At 41.1% G+C, this 13,789-nt stretch overlaps 2 protein-coding genes across 3 annotated transcripts; one reads left to right on the top strand and one right to left on the bottom strand.

Annotated features, from left to right (window-relative positions):
• Nucleotides 1–1,565: 1,565 nt before the first annotated feature.
• Nucleotides 1,566–10,645, bottom strand: ppm1g (protein phosphatase, Mg2+/Mn2+ dependent, 1G). 2 transcript variants are annotated; one of them, XM_046032588.1, is made up of 14 exons: nt 10,484–10,645; nt 10,054–10,190; nt 9,234–9,303; nt 8,859–8,944; nt 8,516–8,645; nt 8,059–8,170; nt 7,533–7,732; nt 7,078–7,259; nt 6,845–6,976; nt 6,129–6,231; nt 5,334–5,465; nt 5,032–5,161; nt 4,776–4,875; nt 1,566–3,536 (listed from the first exon to the last, which is right to left on the bottom strand). In XM_046032588.1, exons 2-14 carry the CDS (start codon nt 10,162–10,164, stop codon nt 3,336–3,338), a joined length of 1,689 nt encoding a protein of 562 aa, XP_045888544.1. In that variant the 5' UTR covers nt 10,165–10,190; nt 10,484–10,645; the 3' UTR covers nt 1,566–3,335. The 2 variants fall into 2 exon arrangements, with proteins under 2 accessions (XP_045888544.1, XP_045888545.1); XM_046032589.1 differs by lacking the exon at nt 10,484–10,645 and adding an exon at nt 10,287–10,435.
• Nucleotides 10,646–12,015: 1,370 nt separating this feature from the next.
• On the top strand, nt 12,016–13,789 carry mis12 (MIS12 kinetochore complex component). Its single transcript, XM_046032590.1, has 2 exons — nt 12,016–12,442; nt 12,809–13,789. The coding sequence occupies exons 1-2, from the start codon at nt 12,038–12,040 to the stop codon at nt 13,076–13,078; spliced, it is 675 nt and encodes a 224-aa protein (XP_045888546.1). The 5' UTR covers nt 12,016–12,037; the 3' UTR covers nt 13,079–13,789.

Here is a 13,789-nt window from a genome sequence, read left to right as displayed (position 1 = left end):
AAGAACAGTGCAGAGCAGTTTTAATCATACACATTACACATCCAAGGACAAAATGGTCACAGTCACACAGATAGAGACACAAACCCCACCGTGTTTTGGCCTGTATTTCTGTCTCTATCAGCACCCAGACTAACAACCTTTGGGCGCGCGCACACACACAGCGCTGAAGCCGCTAATCTACAGACAAAAAAAACATCCTTCCTGTTAAAGACAGAGAAATGTGTGTATTATAGTGTGTGTGTGATGACATTTTTAGATTCCAAGGACAGGGTGTGTTTCCTCTCTTGCTTTCTATTGTTCCTGCAGCAATAGTGAACCTCGTGGGGAGCAGAGCAACCACCAGGACTGCGGAGCAGTAGCCAATGGCAGGGCAGGACAGAGAGGCCCTGAGGCTGATGGGAACTAGAAGTCTGTGCTCTTTTGGTTTGTTGTTTCTATGGTGATATGAAGTAAAACACACCTGCTAAGTCTTCATGAGGACTGTGATCTTGTGCCACTGAAGGAAAACAGTCCTTTATTTTTCATTTTACTGTTCATTAGGTCTGCTGATTGAAGGTGTTTGAGTTAGTTGCTTAATGCTCTGGTTAGGATGAAACCCTCCAGACACTCACCTCTCCCTGCTTTAAGGGATCATGAAATGTCCAACTATCAGCATAACTGGTCCAAAGATCTTTGCTGCCCTCTGCAGTGACATCTGTACACAACCTGTCATACAAAGATCAGCAGGGTTTGTGCATGCAGGCAGAACTCATATCAGAGAAGCCTTTGAGTGTGCAGCACCTAGCACCTTCATGTAGTCAAAATGTGTCAATGTCTAATGCTTTATAACATTCCCATCAGCCTCCTCAAATGTTAGCATGCTAACCTGAGCATCTTTTAACATGGTTAAACCCTGTACCAGATTAACATCAGCATGTTAGTGTTTCCACAGTAACGTTTTGTTTACAGTACCCCCATACTTGAACTAACTGAGTCTCTTCTTTTAAACCTGCCTTTAGCCATTTTTTGATATTAAACATTTTAGCTTCTTTTGATTAAAAGATTTATCACACAGACTTTAAACAGGCAAATGATTAATGCTGTAGTTATTTTTCTCAGAAAGGTTTCCATTGTAAAGGCTCTGCTGCACTCCAATGATAAACCCATACAGGTGAATTTAATTATTTTATCTTAGCTGACCTGTTTCCTGTAGTTGTCTACTCTCACTCATCATATTAATGTGCAAAGGTAACATTTTGGCCTTTGAATGGCTTTAAAACAAAAAGCTCAGCGAGTTCATCCTCAGGGGAACATGAATGTCGTACACATTTTCTATCAGTGTGGATAGTATAGATTCAGGACAAAAATACAGGATAGACAGACAAACATCATCCGTTTTCTCTGCTGTAAGAGGGGCTGCAACCCAAGTGTGCTTTGAATTGCTCCATATTGTAGCTTTGAGAAGTGGGATGTCCCCCCCAATTCAGCAACATACATCTATGAACACAATTTCACAATAAAATTACTTCTGAACCCTCTGATTAAGCAGCACTGTTTATATTTAAAGAAACACAGGAATACAGTTGTCCCATTATTTTAAAAAATGTATTTGTATGTACTGACATACTGGTGTCAAAAGAGTATGCACCAAAAATGTCACATTGACTCACAATTACAAAGAAAAAGCATTTTCTTTTTCTTCAATTACAAGTATTGAAAAAACTATGTACAGAAAAAAGGGCATGGTGACGAGAGTACACTAGAAACAAACTTAAGTCACACGGTATGGTTTAAATGAAGATTCTGTAAATAAAGAAAAAATATTATCTTCTAAACAGTTACCAGATACTGTCTTGGTGCTCTGAACTTCAAATTGTATTTCCACTCAAAAATAACCTTGTGCGTCCTCTCTACAGTCCAGCATCCAGGGTGTTTTCAGAGTGAAAAAAAAGAGGATTTTTTTAAAGAACTGCCAGAAATCACAAATGAAAACATTTTTTAGGTGATAATACTACTCAAAACTCATGTCGTAGAGATGATCTTAAAAAAAAAGTGTTACAGTGGAAACAAGGAACCGACAGGGAGTAGATGGGGTGTAGGACAGTAGAGTCCCAGAGACGAGTTGTGTGTCGAGGGCCGGTCCAGGGATTCAATCACCATCTCTTTCTGGATGGACATACAGAGAAATAAAATGCTGGACACATTCTGTCTCTCCGATATCAGTAAATAAGTACTCCAGCTCCCAAAACCCTGGCATCTTTTCCCTGTCTGGAAATTTACAGATTTTGATAAAGACAATACAGGAATGGGAAATGAGGGCGCTGTACTGTTGATGACTGAGAAAAATAAAAAAATATATATAATGGCAAACAAGAGCAACTGGACTAGTACCCCAAAGCCTTCAGTTCCTCTTGCTGTTTCACTGCCTCTTAAACTCAGGGTGGGCTATCAACATCAGAGAGGAACCTGAAACAGGGCACCAACACATTCAGTGCAAAACTAGACGCGCACATGCATTCTCACTGCATCTTCAATCTGGGCCACAGAAGAACTCCAGCATCCTCTCATTCAATCACTTTTTCTACTTTTACACAACGCTAATCTGAAGCCATTTCAGTTCCCTTCTCTGGGTTCAGTTAATTTGAGGATGTGAAATGGTGCCTATAAAAGGAATTCATGGTTTCTATGGCACTTTGTTGAGATATGACTGTTTTGTAATTTGGGCACAACACACAGTCAGCATTGCGCAGTATCATATTAGAAAAGTAACATGCATATTTCATACTGCAAAACTGCAATGAATATGCATGTGGCACACTGTAAGATGTGAACAGCAATCAGATAAAGGTCACTACAAGACCTATCCTCAAATATATTTTTCCACAGTTTTTTTCTAGTGGACGTTCAACAATAACGGAGTGCAGTGCACGTCTGCAGAGATGGTGAGACATGTCTAAAATGTTTAGAAATACACACTAATCTCTGTAGACTGGTTCGTCCTGCATCTTCCTCCTAGTTACAAATACGTGGAAATGTGCTATTCAGCATGCCAGTGAGCGGCGAGTTCGCCACTTCTGAATGTAAGAAGTAAAGCGTGTCCAGCCTCGTTCCAACGAGAGCGAACAAAATAAACAGCTGGAGAGGGTGTTACGTTGAAAATCCACCTAAAACAGAGGACAAAAAAAACTATACCGATGATCCGAGTTCAGCTGATCTTTGAGCATCTGTATAATATTTGTATTTTCTGTTTTAGGGTGAACTGATGTTTGTGAGGTCAGGATTTAATTTTGAACAGAATGCGTCTCTGGTGTGTCAGGGGTAGCCTGGGACCTGCTGCTCCCTCTGGGACAGGGTGTTTAGTCACTTTTAGCCTTTTTGCTGTCGTTGCCGTTCTCCTCCACTTCGGTCCCTTCTGCCTCCTCCTGGTGCTTCCTCTTCTTTGTGTCATCTGACTGAGCGGGGCACGGGTGTGGCCGGAGGGTGATGATGACGCAGGTCATGTTGTCACATCCGGTCCCGTCTCCAGATGTGTCAGGGGCCAGACAGTGGTCCAACAGCTGTCAGGAGGACATGTGGAAAATTTAATTAAAGATGCATGCACATATTTATTCTTATTTGATAGAATTTCTTATCCAATTACCATCTTCTCCTAATCTTAAGTACATTAGTTAGCAAATTTCAACCTGTGTGGAAGTCACTGGGAACCTTTTCGTTCTCATCATTACCTATACAGTAGAACCTCTATCGCTCTTACAGGTAAACTTAAATAAGACACGTATAAACCCTGGAGAACAGTTCTCTGAATACAACAATACAACATTAAAACTAGGGTATGCAATTTTAGAAGCATTTATGATTTTTTTTTATCTATGTTGAAATTAAAATCAATAAATCAAATGTTCTGACACAAACATGAAATAAATCCAGTATCTGTGTCTGTCGCAGGACTGTAATGAACAGGATGGGTATTGTTAGGATTTTATAAATAAACTACTACTCTTATCGATAATCCTTAGCATCCCGGAACTTTATTGACGCTCTTAAAATCAGATCCTTTTCATTAAAGTCAATACAATTTGATTATAATCAGACTGGATTAGAATATATTTATCTTTAAATATTGTTGCTAGGGTAGCAACAGCAATGTCTGTATCAAAGTTCACTATACAAACTCAATAATATGTTTTTGGACACAAATGTAAAGTGGGTAATATTTCTGACATCAAAATGGTGAAAATTTGTGAAAAAGTACAAAGAGTAAGGATGGGCTGCCATCTCAGTAAGCAGACAAGAATTTGCCATATTTTTGAATACGTGGCCAATTATGTCAAAAGAAGTTAGGCTTCATCCAGTCATTTTTCCTATTAGCTTATTCATAATAGAGCTGCAACGATTAATTGATTTGTTTCCAACTATTTAATTAATTGGCTACTATTTTCAGAATCAATTAATAGTTTAAGAAAAAATAAATGTCAAAAATTCCAGCCCTTCAAATATGAATAATTTCTGGTTTCTTTGTTCCTCTATGACTATAGTAGTACAGATAAAGAACCAACCTTAAAAATCTTAGTAATGACTTTAATGTAATAAAAAAGTGTTTATTGCAGTTTTGTTTGAAGCTTAAAGATATCTTTTTTCTACTGTGAAGAAAATATGTCCAGTTGTTTAAATGTCTGACATGTCACTGATTCCTGAGCTCCTGATCTGGTTAAAAAAAAAAACAAACAAAAAAAACCCCTACAGATTTATGTACACATTGTGTGAGTACTCCGCGTGTAACAGGAGCTCTCGCTCACCTCTTCCACTATGGATGAGAGGGCTCTGACATTGCCACTCTGGTCTGGTTTAATCCTCTCACTGATGAAGTCCACAACCTCCTGACTGCTTAACACATTCCTGCACACAACACATACGGAAACATGGTTTATGCACGTGCATTAACATGGCACCTCAGATATGAAGTGAATGAAATCTACAGGTGACCAAAGAAATAATGAATCCTAATGAAAAATCAGTAACCGGGACAAACTGCCAATGACCACTCAAACTCACCAGATGCCGTCGCAGGCAATGACCATGAAATCGTGGTCCTCATTAAGTGTCAGAACCTTGACGTCTGGCATCGCAGAAATCATTTGCTCCTCTGGAGGCAGGGCCTTGTTCCTCTTATAGAAGTGGTCACCTGGGAATCCAAGTTAACAGCTTGTTAAGAGAAACTCATTCTGCTCACAGATCTCAGAGGAGGAGAGTGTGCGAACATTTTAGGTGGCGCATTTGGACCCAAAACAGAAAAAACCCCCAAAACTATTACTAAAACTAGTTTAATTCTGACCACACATAAAAATCAGCCATACCAATGGCCCTGGAGAGGTTCAGCCCACCGTTGACCCGTCCGTCCATGGTCACCTTCCCTCCAGCGTTTTTGATGCGAGCCAGTTCCACCTCGTCCTCTGGTTTGTGGTCGTATGACATGTCAACAGCTTTGCCTACAGCCAAACACAAGAACAGAGCGCACACATTTCATACAAGGTTATTTGTATGTATGTATGTACTTGTTAAAACCTTTAATAAAAAGATCTGCCACCACACTTTTCAGGGACGACCACTCAACAGCCACTATGATTGGCTGTTGCCCAGTAACACGACTACATGACCTGACAGTGGAAAGTAATTATTTTTGACAGCCAAGGTATAAGCTCTTCAAATGAACAATGCCAACATTTATTGAAATTTTAAGTTTCCAAGTGATGAAAAACAAACAACCTTGAATCTTTGTGTCATTTGAGTTGGCGCCTCAAAATTATCTACATTTATCACACGCTTCTAATGTAGATGTGCTCCGCCGTTTTCACATCATGCACTCCCCAGGTGGCTCAGGTGCAATACTGTAACGTCCTGCATCGTTTTATGACAGAAAGTTATACTATAACCAGCCTGTTTAATATACTCAGTATGCTGATACATATACTAAGTGCTCAAACACTAAAACGGAGCACTAACAATATGCAACAATAAACTTTGTTGAAACAGGGGGATTATAGATGTATGGCTGAGGCACCCTCAGTTTAATTGATAGAATTGTTTGTATTTGTAAGTATTTTACAATTCAACACTTCAAGGTAAATAGGATCCAAATGGTTTGGACCTACCGCGCTCAGACACCACGCAGCGAGAGTCTCCAGCGTTGGCCACAATCAGCTGTTTTCCTCGGATCAGAGCCACGACAGCTGTGGTGCCACTGTCTGAGCCCGGCTGTGAATACATGAACATGGGAGATGTGACAAAAAAAAAAAAAAGAGACCAACCCCTTTTTCCATAAGACAAACTTTTATTTATTTAAGGCAGCCACTAAAGCTTCTTCCATTTAAACAGTCTTCGCAAATCGTTACATCTGGCTTCTGCTGCAATATGGCCGTCCGACATACTGCAGGCTGTTTGTTGGCTTTGTAGCTGGAAAGTGTTCAGCATATGAGAACACTGTCACTTTATGACAAGTGGTACAAGTCATTGGTGGAAAAATTTTGATCGCTCAGTGTGATCAATTCCAATTCCTTGTTATCAGGGAGGTTAGAGATGAGGACTATATGACAGCAAATCATTGACTAGCTTGCGCTAGATGATTACATTATTTTTCTACAAGTCATCATGCCTCCATGGATAACATTACACCCAGGAAGTGCTTTCTGAATAAGCAATGTTCTTTGTGTGTGTAGTTAAATACGCACAACCTCAGTATCACACAGAATCATGTTCAATTAACTTTCGGAACACCAAAATGGTTAAATCCTTCTACAAATGTTTTCAACTCAACCCTCCAGACACTGCAGCTGCATGAGATCCAACCAAACATCCCCTTTGTACACACCTCCTCCTTGCCGTCCATTCCAGGAAGACACATTTCCTCCTCTTCTTCATCCTCAGAGTCATCCTCTCCCTCCTCTGTATCCTCCTCCTCTTCCAGCTCACTGCTGTCACCCTCTTCCTCTTCGCTGCCATCCTAATAATGAAATCACACATTTACAGTGTTTTTCAATGTCACCAGACCGGGTGAGCTTTCACAGCCAAACAGGATGGTTTATTCTGGTCCCCTGCTCTCACCTCTTCATCGCTGCCCTCCTCCTCTTCTCCCTCCTCAGACTCCTCGCTGTCGTCAAAGAACCTAGACTTGTTATCTCCTGCAGCCTTGGAAGACAAAGAGGAGCAGGAGGGTCCTGCATCTCCCTCTGCCTTACCAGCCTTCTCTTCTCCATTGGAGCTTCCTGACCCTCCACAGTCAGAAGCTGGAGAGGAAAAACGAGGACAACATGAGGTGTTGGACAACAGGAACACAGAGTGAACCCAAGCGAACAGGACACTTCTTTTTTTTAATTAAACAGTAAAAAAATAAACAAACAAACAAAAAAAAAAAAGATAAATCTTCAGTATTTGAAATGTATTTAGTCAGCAGCCAACCGTTGTGTCCATTTTCACATGAAAGGATCCTCATTTTAAAATATTAGTTTTTATGTCTTGTTTTCTTTTTGCAGACAAAAATGTACTTCCCAGCTCCGTACCTGCACCACTGCCTTCACCTCCTCCTGTTCTCCTACAGGCTCGCAGCTTGGACCCGCATGCCGCTCCTTCACCTGCCTTCACCTTCCCATTGCTTTCCTCCCCCACCTCTCCATTTAGCCCCTCCTTCTCCTTCTCTCCTTCCCCACATTTATCTCCAGAGGCCTCGGGGTGCGAGCAGGACGCCTTCTTAGCAGCAGCACTAAGAACAAAACGCAAAGAGGAAATAAAGAAGGGTCAACCACTCGTGTCTTTTGATTTGATGTATTGTGATTCCTGACTGTTGGCAGCAAGGTGATCAGTTTTATGTGCAGACCAATGCACCTTCAGTTACAGAGAGAAATGGCCAGAAGGGGAGGAGTCCCAAAACATTTGACTTGCATGACGTCACAGCTGAGGAGTCGTTTTCCATGAAGCAACATTTCCAGGAAGTTCAAGTCCCCATTTCACAGGCTTTTTAAGGCTCAAAATACTTAATTGTCAAATTAGTGTTAGTACTCAGTCAAAATAAAGAGTCCGTTCGATTACCTGATGGCAGCTGCGTGCTTGACAGCATTGAGGTTCTGGCCATAGCGTACCAGCAGCTCCTCTATGGTCATTGTGGCTTCCTCATGGAGCAACGCTGCCTCCTCGGTCTCCACTAAGAGTGCGGCAGAAACATGGAATCGTTTAGACGTTAGCCGCTATTATTATTATTAGGATTTGCCATCAGTTTTCTCTACCAGCAGTGTACATGTAGGCTCTCTAGAATAACTTGTATTTGTAGTTTTCTTACAGTGTTGCGTTTTCGTGCCCTTGATCGCGTTTATTTTTTTTAATAATTATGATCATAACTTTTATCTCCTGGTTTATTGCATTATGCTTTAAGTCAATATTCTCAATCCTCCGTTACCATTCAACCTGAGTGAGCTTTGTTACATGTTCCTTACACATATATATCAAACATACTATACTACATTTATTTTATTGTTAGGGGTGTGCTCACAGTCGTCCTCCTCTGCCACCTTTGCAGTGGGTGGCTCCTCAGTGGGCCGTCCAGCGATCTGGACTAGCTCCTTGATGACTTCCTCTGTGGTCATTCTGCTATCGATGGCCAAGAATGCATCCTCCAGAGCCTGGAAACAATACGCAAAAGGTGCATCGGTAAAGTGACATGGTGCAATAACAAGGTCAAGACTCTGTTTGGAGAGAGCTTCAAATGTGCCTGTACTGTGAAAAAGAGGAAAATAGAGACCACACTCTCATAATACACTGACTCTGATCCCACATAATTTGTAACTTTGCCACAGTCGAGCAGCACACCTCTGGTCATCTCTGCTCTGTCTCACCTTTTGCAGTTTGCCATCTTTGTAGGTTTTCTGCTCCTTGATGATGTCAGGAAGATACTTTGAACAGTACAGAGCCACTTCTTCACCTAAATGGGAAAAATCAGGTTATATATATGCGTACACATAGTGCCCAGAGGGGTGTATAAATCAAACAATAAATAGGGGTAAACCATAAAAAAACAAAACATTTTAGAACATGATTGAAAAATCAAAAAGAGAAGGATATTTGTGTCTGGCTGCTGTTTCTCATGCCAAACATGAGTTTTGGGAGAAACTGTTTTTGGAACAGGATTTGTGGGCTGTGTTGTTGTGTTTCACTAATTGCGTTACTTTAAATACTATAAATGCAAAATAATATGAAATACAAGACTGTACCTCCATGTCCATCATATACCGCAAACATGGCTGTCTCCTCATCAAACTCTGGGATACAATTGTGAGCATCCTGTGATGCAACAAACAGAAATGCACATTACAATACAGACAACACAGTTGGTACAAATCATAGCAATCTGATTTCCTCTTCTGGTAAAATAAAAACCCGTATAATTAGGTGAGTCAGAGGTAAGACGACAAATTAAAAATGGAGAGCTGTGCACATTATTTTCTTGGACTGTCAATACACATATTCGTCAACAACATGTCTGTTCTTTAACAATTTTGTGTTTTCATCACTGAACATGTGTCTTAACTGAATTCCTCACATGCCTGCATTTGGGAACCACTATTAATCTGTTGAGAGCTGGCCTATCAGTTCTAGTTGGCTGATACGTGATTAGGCAATATGCGTTTCTTTCTCATTAGAAGTGACCTAAAAATTGAGGTAAAAGATATGGATCTCAAAATGCTGTGAGCTGCAGTGATTGTGGTCTCTTCTTCCCACACCTGAGCAGACAAGAGTCAAACAGCTGATTACCAATTACATGCTCATGGATGTTGTGGGAGATTGATTACAAAGACGCTAAAAAACGCCCTGATGATGAATTGTGGATTGCAGCTGATGCTCAGGGAAAAGCTAGTTTGGGAGTGTGACGAACTTCAAGTGTACTTTGGAAGATCGCCAAACAATCCTAAACAGAGAAAGCCCTCACTTCCTTGTATCCCGCCATTTACAACTTGTTTTCTCTTCGATGCGTTCAAGAAACAGAGCTGCAACAAGGCCGTCTCTGATCCGGTCGTTCATTTTCCGCCTCACCTCCATGGACACACGCCAGCCCTGCATGGCAGAGAACCCGTAGCTCATGTTGCTGTTGCCGCCATCGGAAGAAGTCTTGTTTGTGTTAGGCTGCGACAGATAAGCCCCCATGGTTGTCGGTTTCTATGGCTTTAAACCTGGAGAGAAGACGACACAGAGATAATCATCACAATTTAGCTCCACACAAAGAGGACGAACGTACACCCAAGTATATTTACTTCAACTGCGTTTACCAGCTCGGCTAGTTAGAGTTGCTAGCTAGCTAACGTTAGCAACACCACAACAAAAAGTAGACGCATCAGCTAGCTTAGCATCACCATGCTAACAGGAGCAAACCCGGCTCAACTTCCAGCCCTAACCTCTGCCCCGACATGCAAGCGGCTGCGCAGGTGTACAAACATCGGACACTCAACGCAGAGAGTTATTTCACCTTTTCTGACAGAGCAGGATGAGCTTATAAACTGGTCCAAAGGGGAGAGATTCACATAGGAAAGATTGCACGTGTGGAAGCAAAAAGCCGCTATCAACACAGACCAGAAAGAAGCAGGAGCTGCGCAGGAAGTGAGGACGCGCGCACGTCCCTTTCGCTACAACGCGGGAGGCGTGGCAGACAGCTACGTCACACACGTACAGCACAAATCACAAAAACCCCAAACCTCTTGATAAAGTTCTGCTTGTAAATCAGTTATTCAACCAACGTGGTCAACTTTATAACTACATTGAATTTATTCATCACTAAGGTATCCCTATTTCACCAAAGGGCTTCTCTATCGTCTTCGATGCGATACCCTCTGCTGTCATCTCACTTTTTAAAGGTTTTAATGGATTTGGTGATCCCCCTACACTGGTGGATGTGAAGGAAACAACTGCTGGGAATATCTGTTTTTCGCTGCAACCTAAAAGTAAGAATAAGGCAATTCATCAACTTTTTTTCAACAGGACATTAGGAGTACACCCGCTGCTGTACCATATTTGTCCTCATTTGTTGGAGAAATTTGTTGGGGAAAAGTTTTTTTTAACCAACAAAGTCAAAGAGATCTCATTCAAAATGCTTCACAGGTTTTAACTAAATCAAATGCTGGTGCATTTATTTTGGTCTTGCCCACATACATATTGTTGTCCATATTTACCCTAAATTTGCATTGCGGTGGGAAATGTATTGTTTGGATTCACTAAACATGACAAAAATTTATGATCAGAGTATTATGTGGTAAATTTGCTTATTTTAACCAAATTTTATTTGCACAAGTAAAAAGTTCTTAAAAAAGAAACCAAGCTTTCTAGATCTTGGGTCAGAATTTATTTACTTCTTAACAGAGCTTATTTACGGTAATTCATACCAAAATTACACCTAAACACAACCAAAGTTAGCCTATACACACTCCAGTCACACAAACCAATGATCTACAATGAAATACATACAAAGAGACCTGTTAGCAAAACATTTATGAATGGGGGAAAAACAAAAGTGTTGCATTTATAGTTTTGTTCAGTGTAGTTTCTGGCAGACTCTTACAAAAAACTGGTCAATACAGATGTTACTCTTGTACCCTATTACCTTGTTATTCAGTTTGTGTTTGTCCTTATGCAGAATCTCGAAATCTTCAAACATTTCGCCTACTATTTGGGTTTAAAATAAGAAATAATTTTATTATTTTAATGATATTGGCAACATATCATAGGCCTATACACAAGTATGAGAATCATAAAAATCCTTATTTATTATTACTTTTAGTACGTGAGCTATATTAGAATAAAATCTAATATGTTGCTATAACACAATATGACATGATCGTTTTGTGTAATTTTCATTTTAATGATAATCTATTTATTTTATCAGCATTATATTTTATGTTTTAATAATATTAGTAGTAAGTGCACACCCCGTACCACTTGGTGGCGGTAATGCGCCATCTCGTTGTTTGCCAACTGCCAAAAACATCCCAACAAGAAGAAGGAAAACAAAAAACGTCACAGACTCAACATGGCGCGGGAAACCCGGGAAGAGACGAAGATGGAAACCGTGGGAGAAGTCGCTGAAGAGGCAGATACCTTAAAACTTTACGAAACACAGTTCTTCGGCTTCACCCCGCAAACCTGCATGTTGCGGGTCTACAGCGCCTTCCAGGACTGCCTCTACGACATTTTACCCGTCGTGGAGAAGGTGTGTGTGAGGCAGTTAAGCAGAGGCGAGTCGGACGGGGCTGAGGAGCTGCTCCGGTCCCGGGCCAGGGAGTGCAGCCGCAAGCTGCAGCAGTTCCTCGAGGAGCGGTTCAAGCCGCTGTCGGAGCGGATGGAGGCGCTGCTGGTCAGCCGCTGCCTCTCCGTGCCGCCAAACGTCCTGCTGCCCGAGGACCAGGCACACAAGACCTGCCCCCCAGACATACAGGTGGGTGTTCATTAATGCACACTGACGATATTCCGAGTCCCACAAGCCGCTGTTTAATTCATATGTCCAGCTCTTTATTTCAGTTAGAACAACAGAAAACTAAGTTACTAGCCATTTCTATACGCAGTCATTATATGTAATGAAAATTTAAGATTAATCTCTGTAGTGTTATGATACCTAAATTCTATGTTGTTACATACCTGTACATACATATTACATACCTCTCTATCAGAGCCAGATTGATGAATTGTAAAGTTAATAGAATCATTTATTTCTATATTTTCATCATGTTTGCATGTGTTGTTGAAAACAGGATGATAAGTAATGTGTCTGTCTGTGATTTGACTATGGTACTGCTCCATCCAGGAGGTGCTGAGACTGGAGTCGTCCCTTGCTGACCTCCAGAGATCGTACGAAGCAGAAGTCTGTGCCAGACAGGCCCTGCTAGCTGAGCTGGAGGAGCAGAAGGAGGTGCAGAAGCAGCTGGATGGGATCCTGATGTGGGTCAGAGAGCTCCAGGCGGCCTGGGTGAAGGAGGGCAACGGCAGCTTCCATGAAAGTTTCCGGCTGGTGATGGAGTCCGTAAAGAAACTGCAGGAGGCCGTCGGGGAGGTCTGCAACAAGGCGCCTCATTGAGATGAATGCAAAATTTTAAAACATTTAATAGTCTATTCTGATTTGCCCCATTTGAGAGAAGACAATTTGGAAGACATCTGTAACGGCAATGCAGACATTAAACAATCTCACTCACTGACAATTCAGTAGTCTGTAAGTCCCGTTTTCATCTTGATATGTAAATATTGTAATACAGCATATATTACTCACACACAGGGCTTCTGTTCAGACCTTTAGACCAGTTTAAAAAGCTGTTTGTGTCAAGTTGGACGGTAGTTTTTGGCCATGGTTTGTCAGGTATGACGGTATATTTATTATATAAATATATATATATATACCCAAAAATGAAGCCAAAACATGTGCTTTCATGGAACATAATGATAATTTAATCCCAAGAAGTAGTTGGTTACTTAATAACGTAACAGCAACATCAGCTAGTCAAGTTTACCTTTCCACACTGTGATGTAAATAATAAAACAGATGGATGTGTTTTAGCTGATGTGGTGGTTACTGTCATCTACCTCCTCCCTCAGCTTGACTGCATTAAAAGCTCAACTCCAATTTCTTAACTCCTCTTATTTTCTTAACTTTATTTGTAACTTGAGGATGGTTATTTTTTGTTTGTCACACTGGAGGTGTTCATGATATTATGATTATACCCAGCAGAGGGCACTCTCTGCATGTTGACTCTAATCCATCTGCAGCACAACAATAAACCATCCCCTGATGTTA

This window comes from Micropterus dolomieu, linkage group LG20, assembly GCF_021292245.1.
Source record: "Micropterus dolomieu isolate WLL.071019.BEF.003 ecotype Adirondacks linkage group LG20, ASM2129224v1, whole genome shotgun sequence".
Taxonomy (NCBI): Eukaryota; Metazoa; Chordata; class Actinopteri; order Centrarchiformes; family Centrarchidae; genus Micropterus; species Micropterus dolomieu.
The sequence above is the reverse complement of the archived record's forward strand: the minus strand, read 5'-3'. Positions and strand labels throughout refer to the sequence as shown.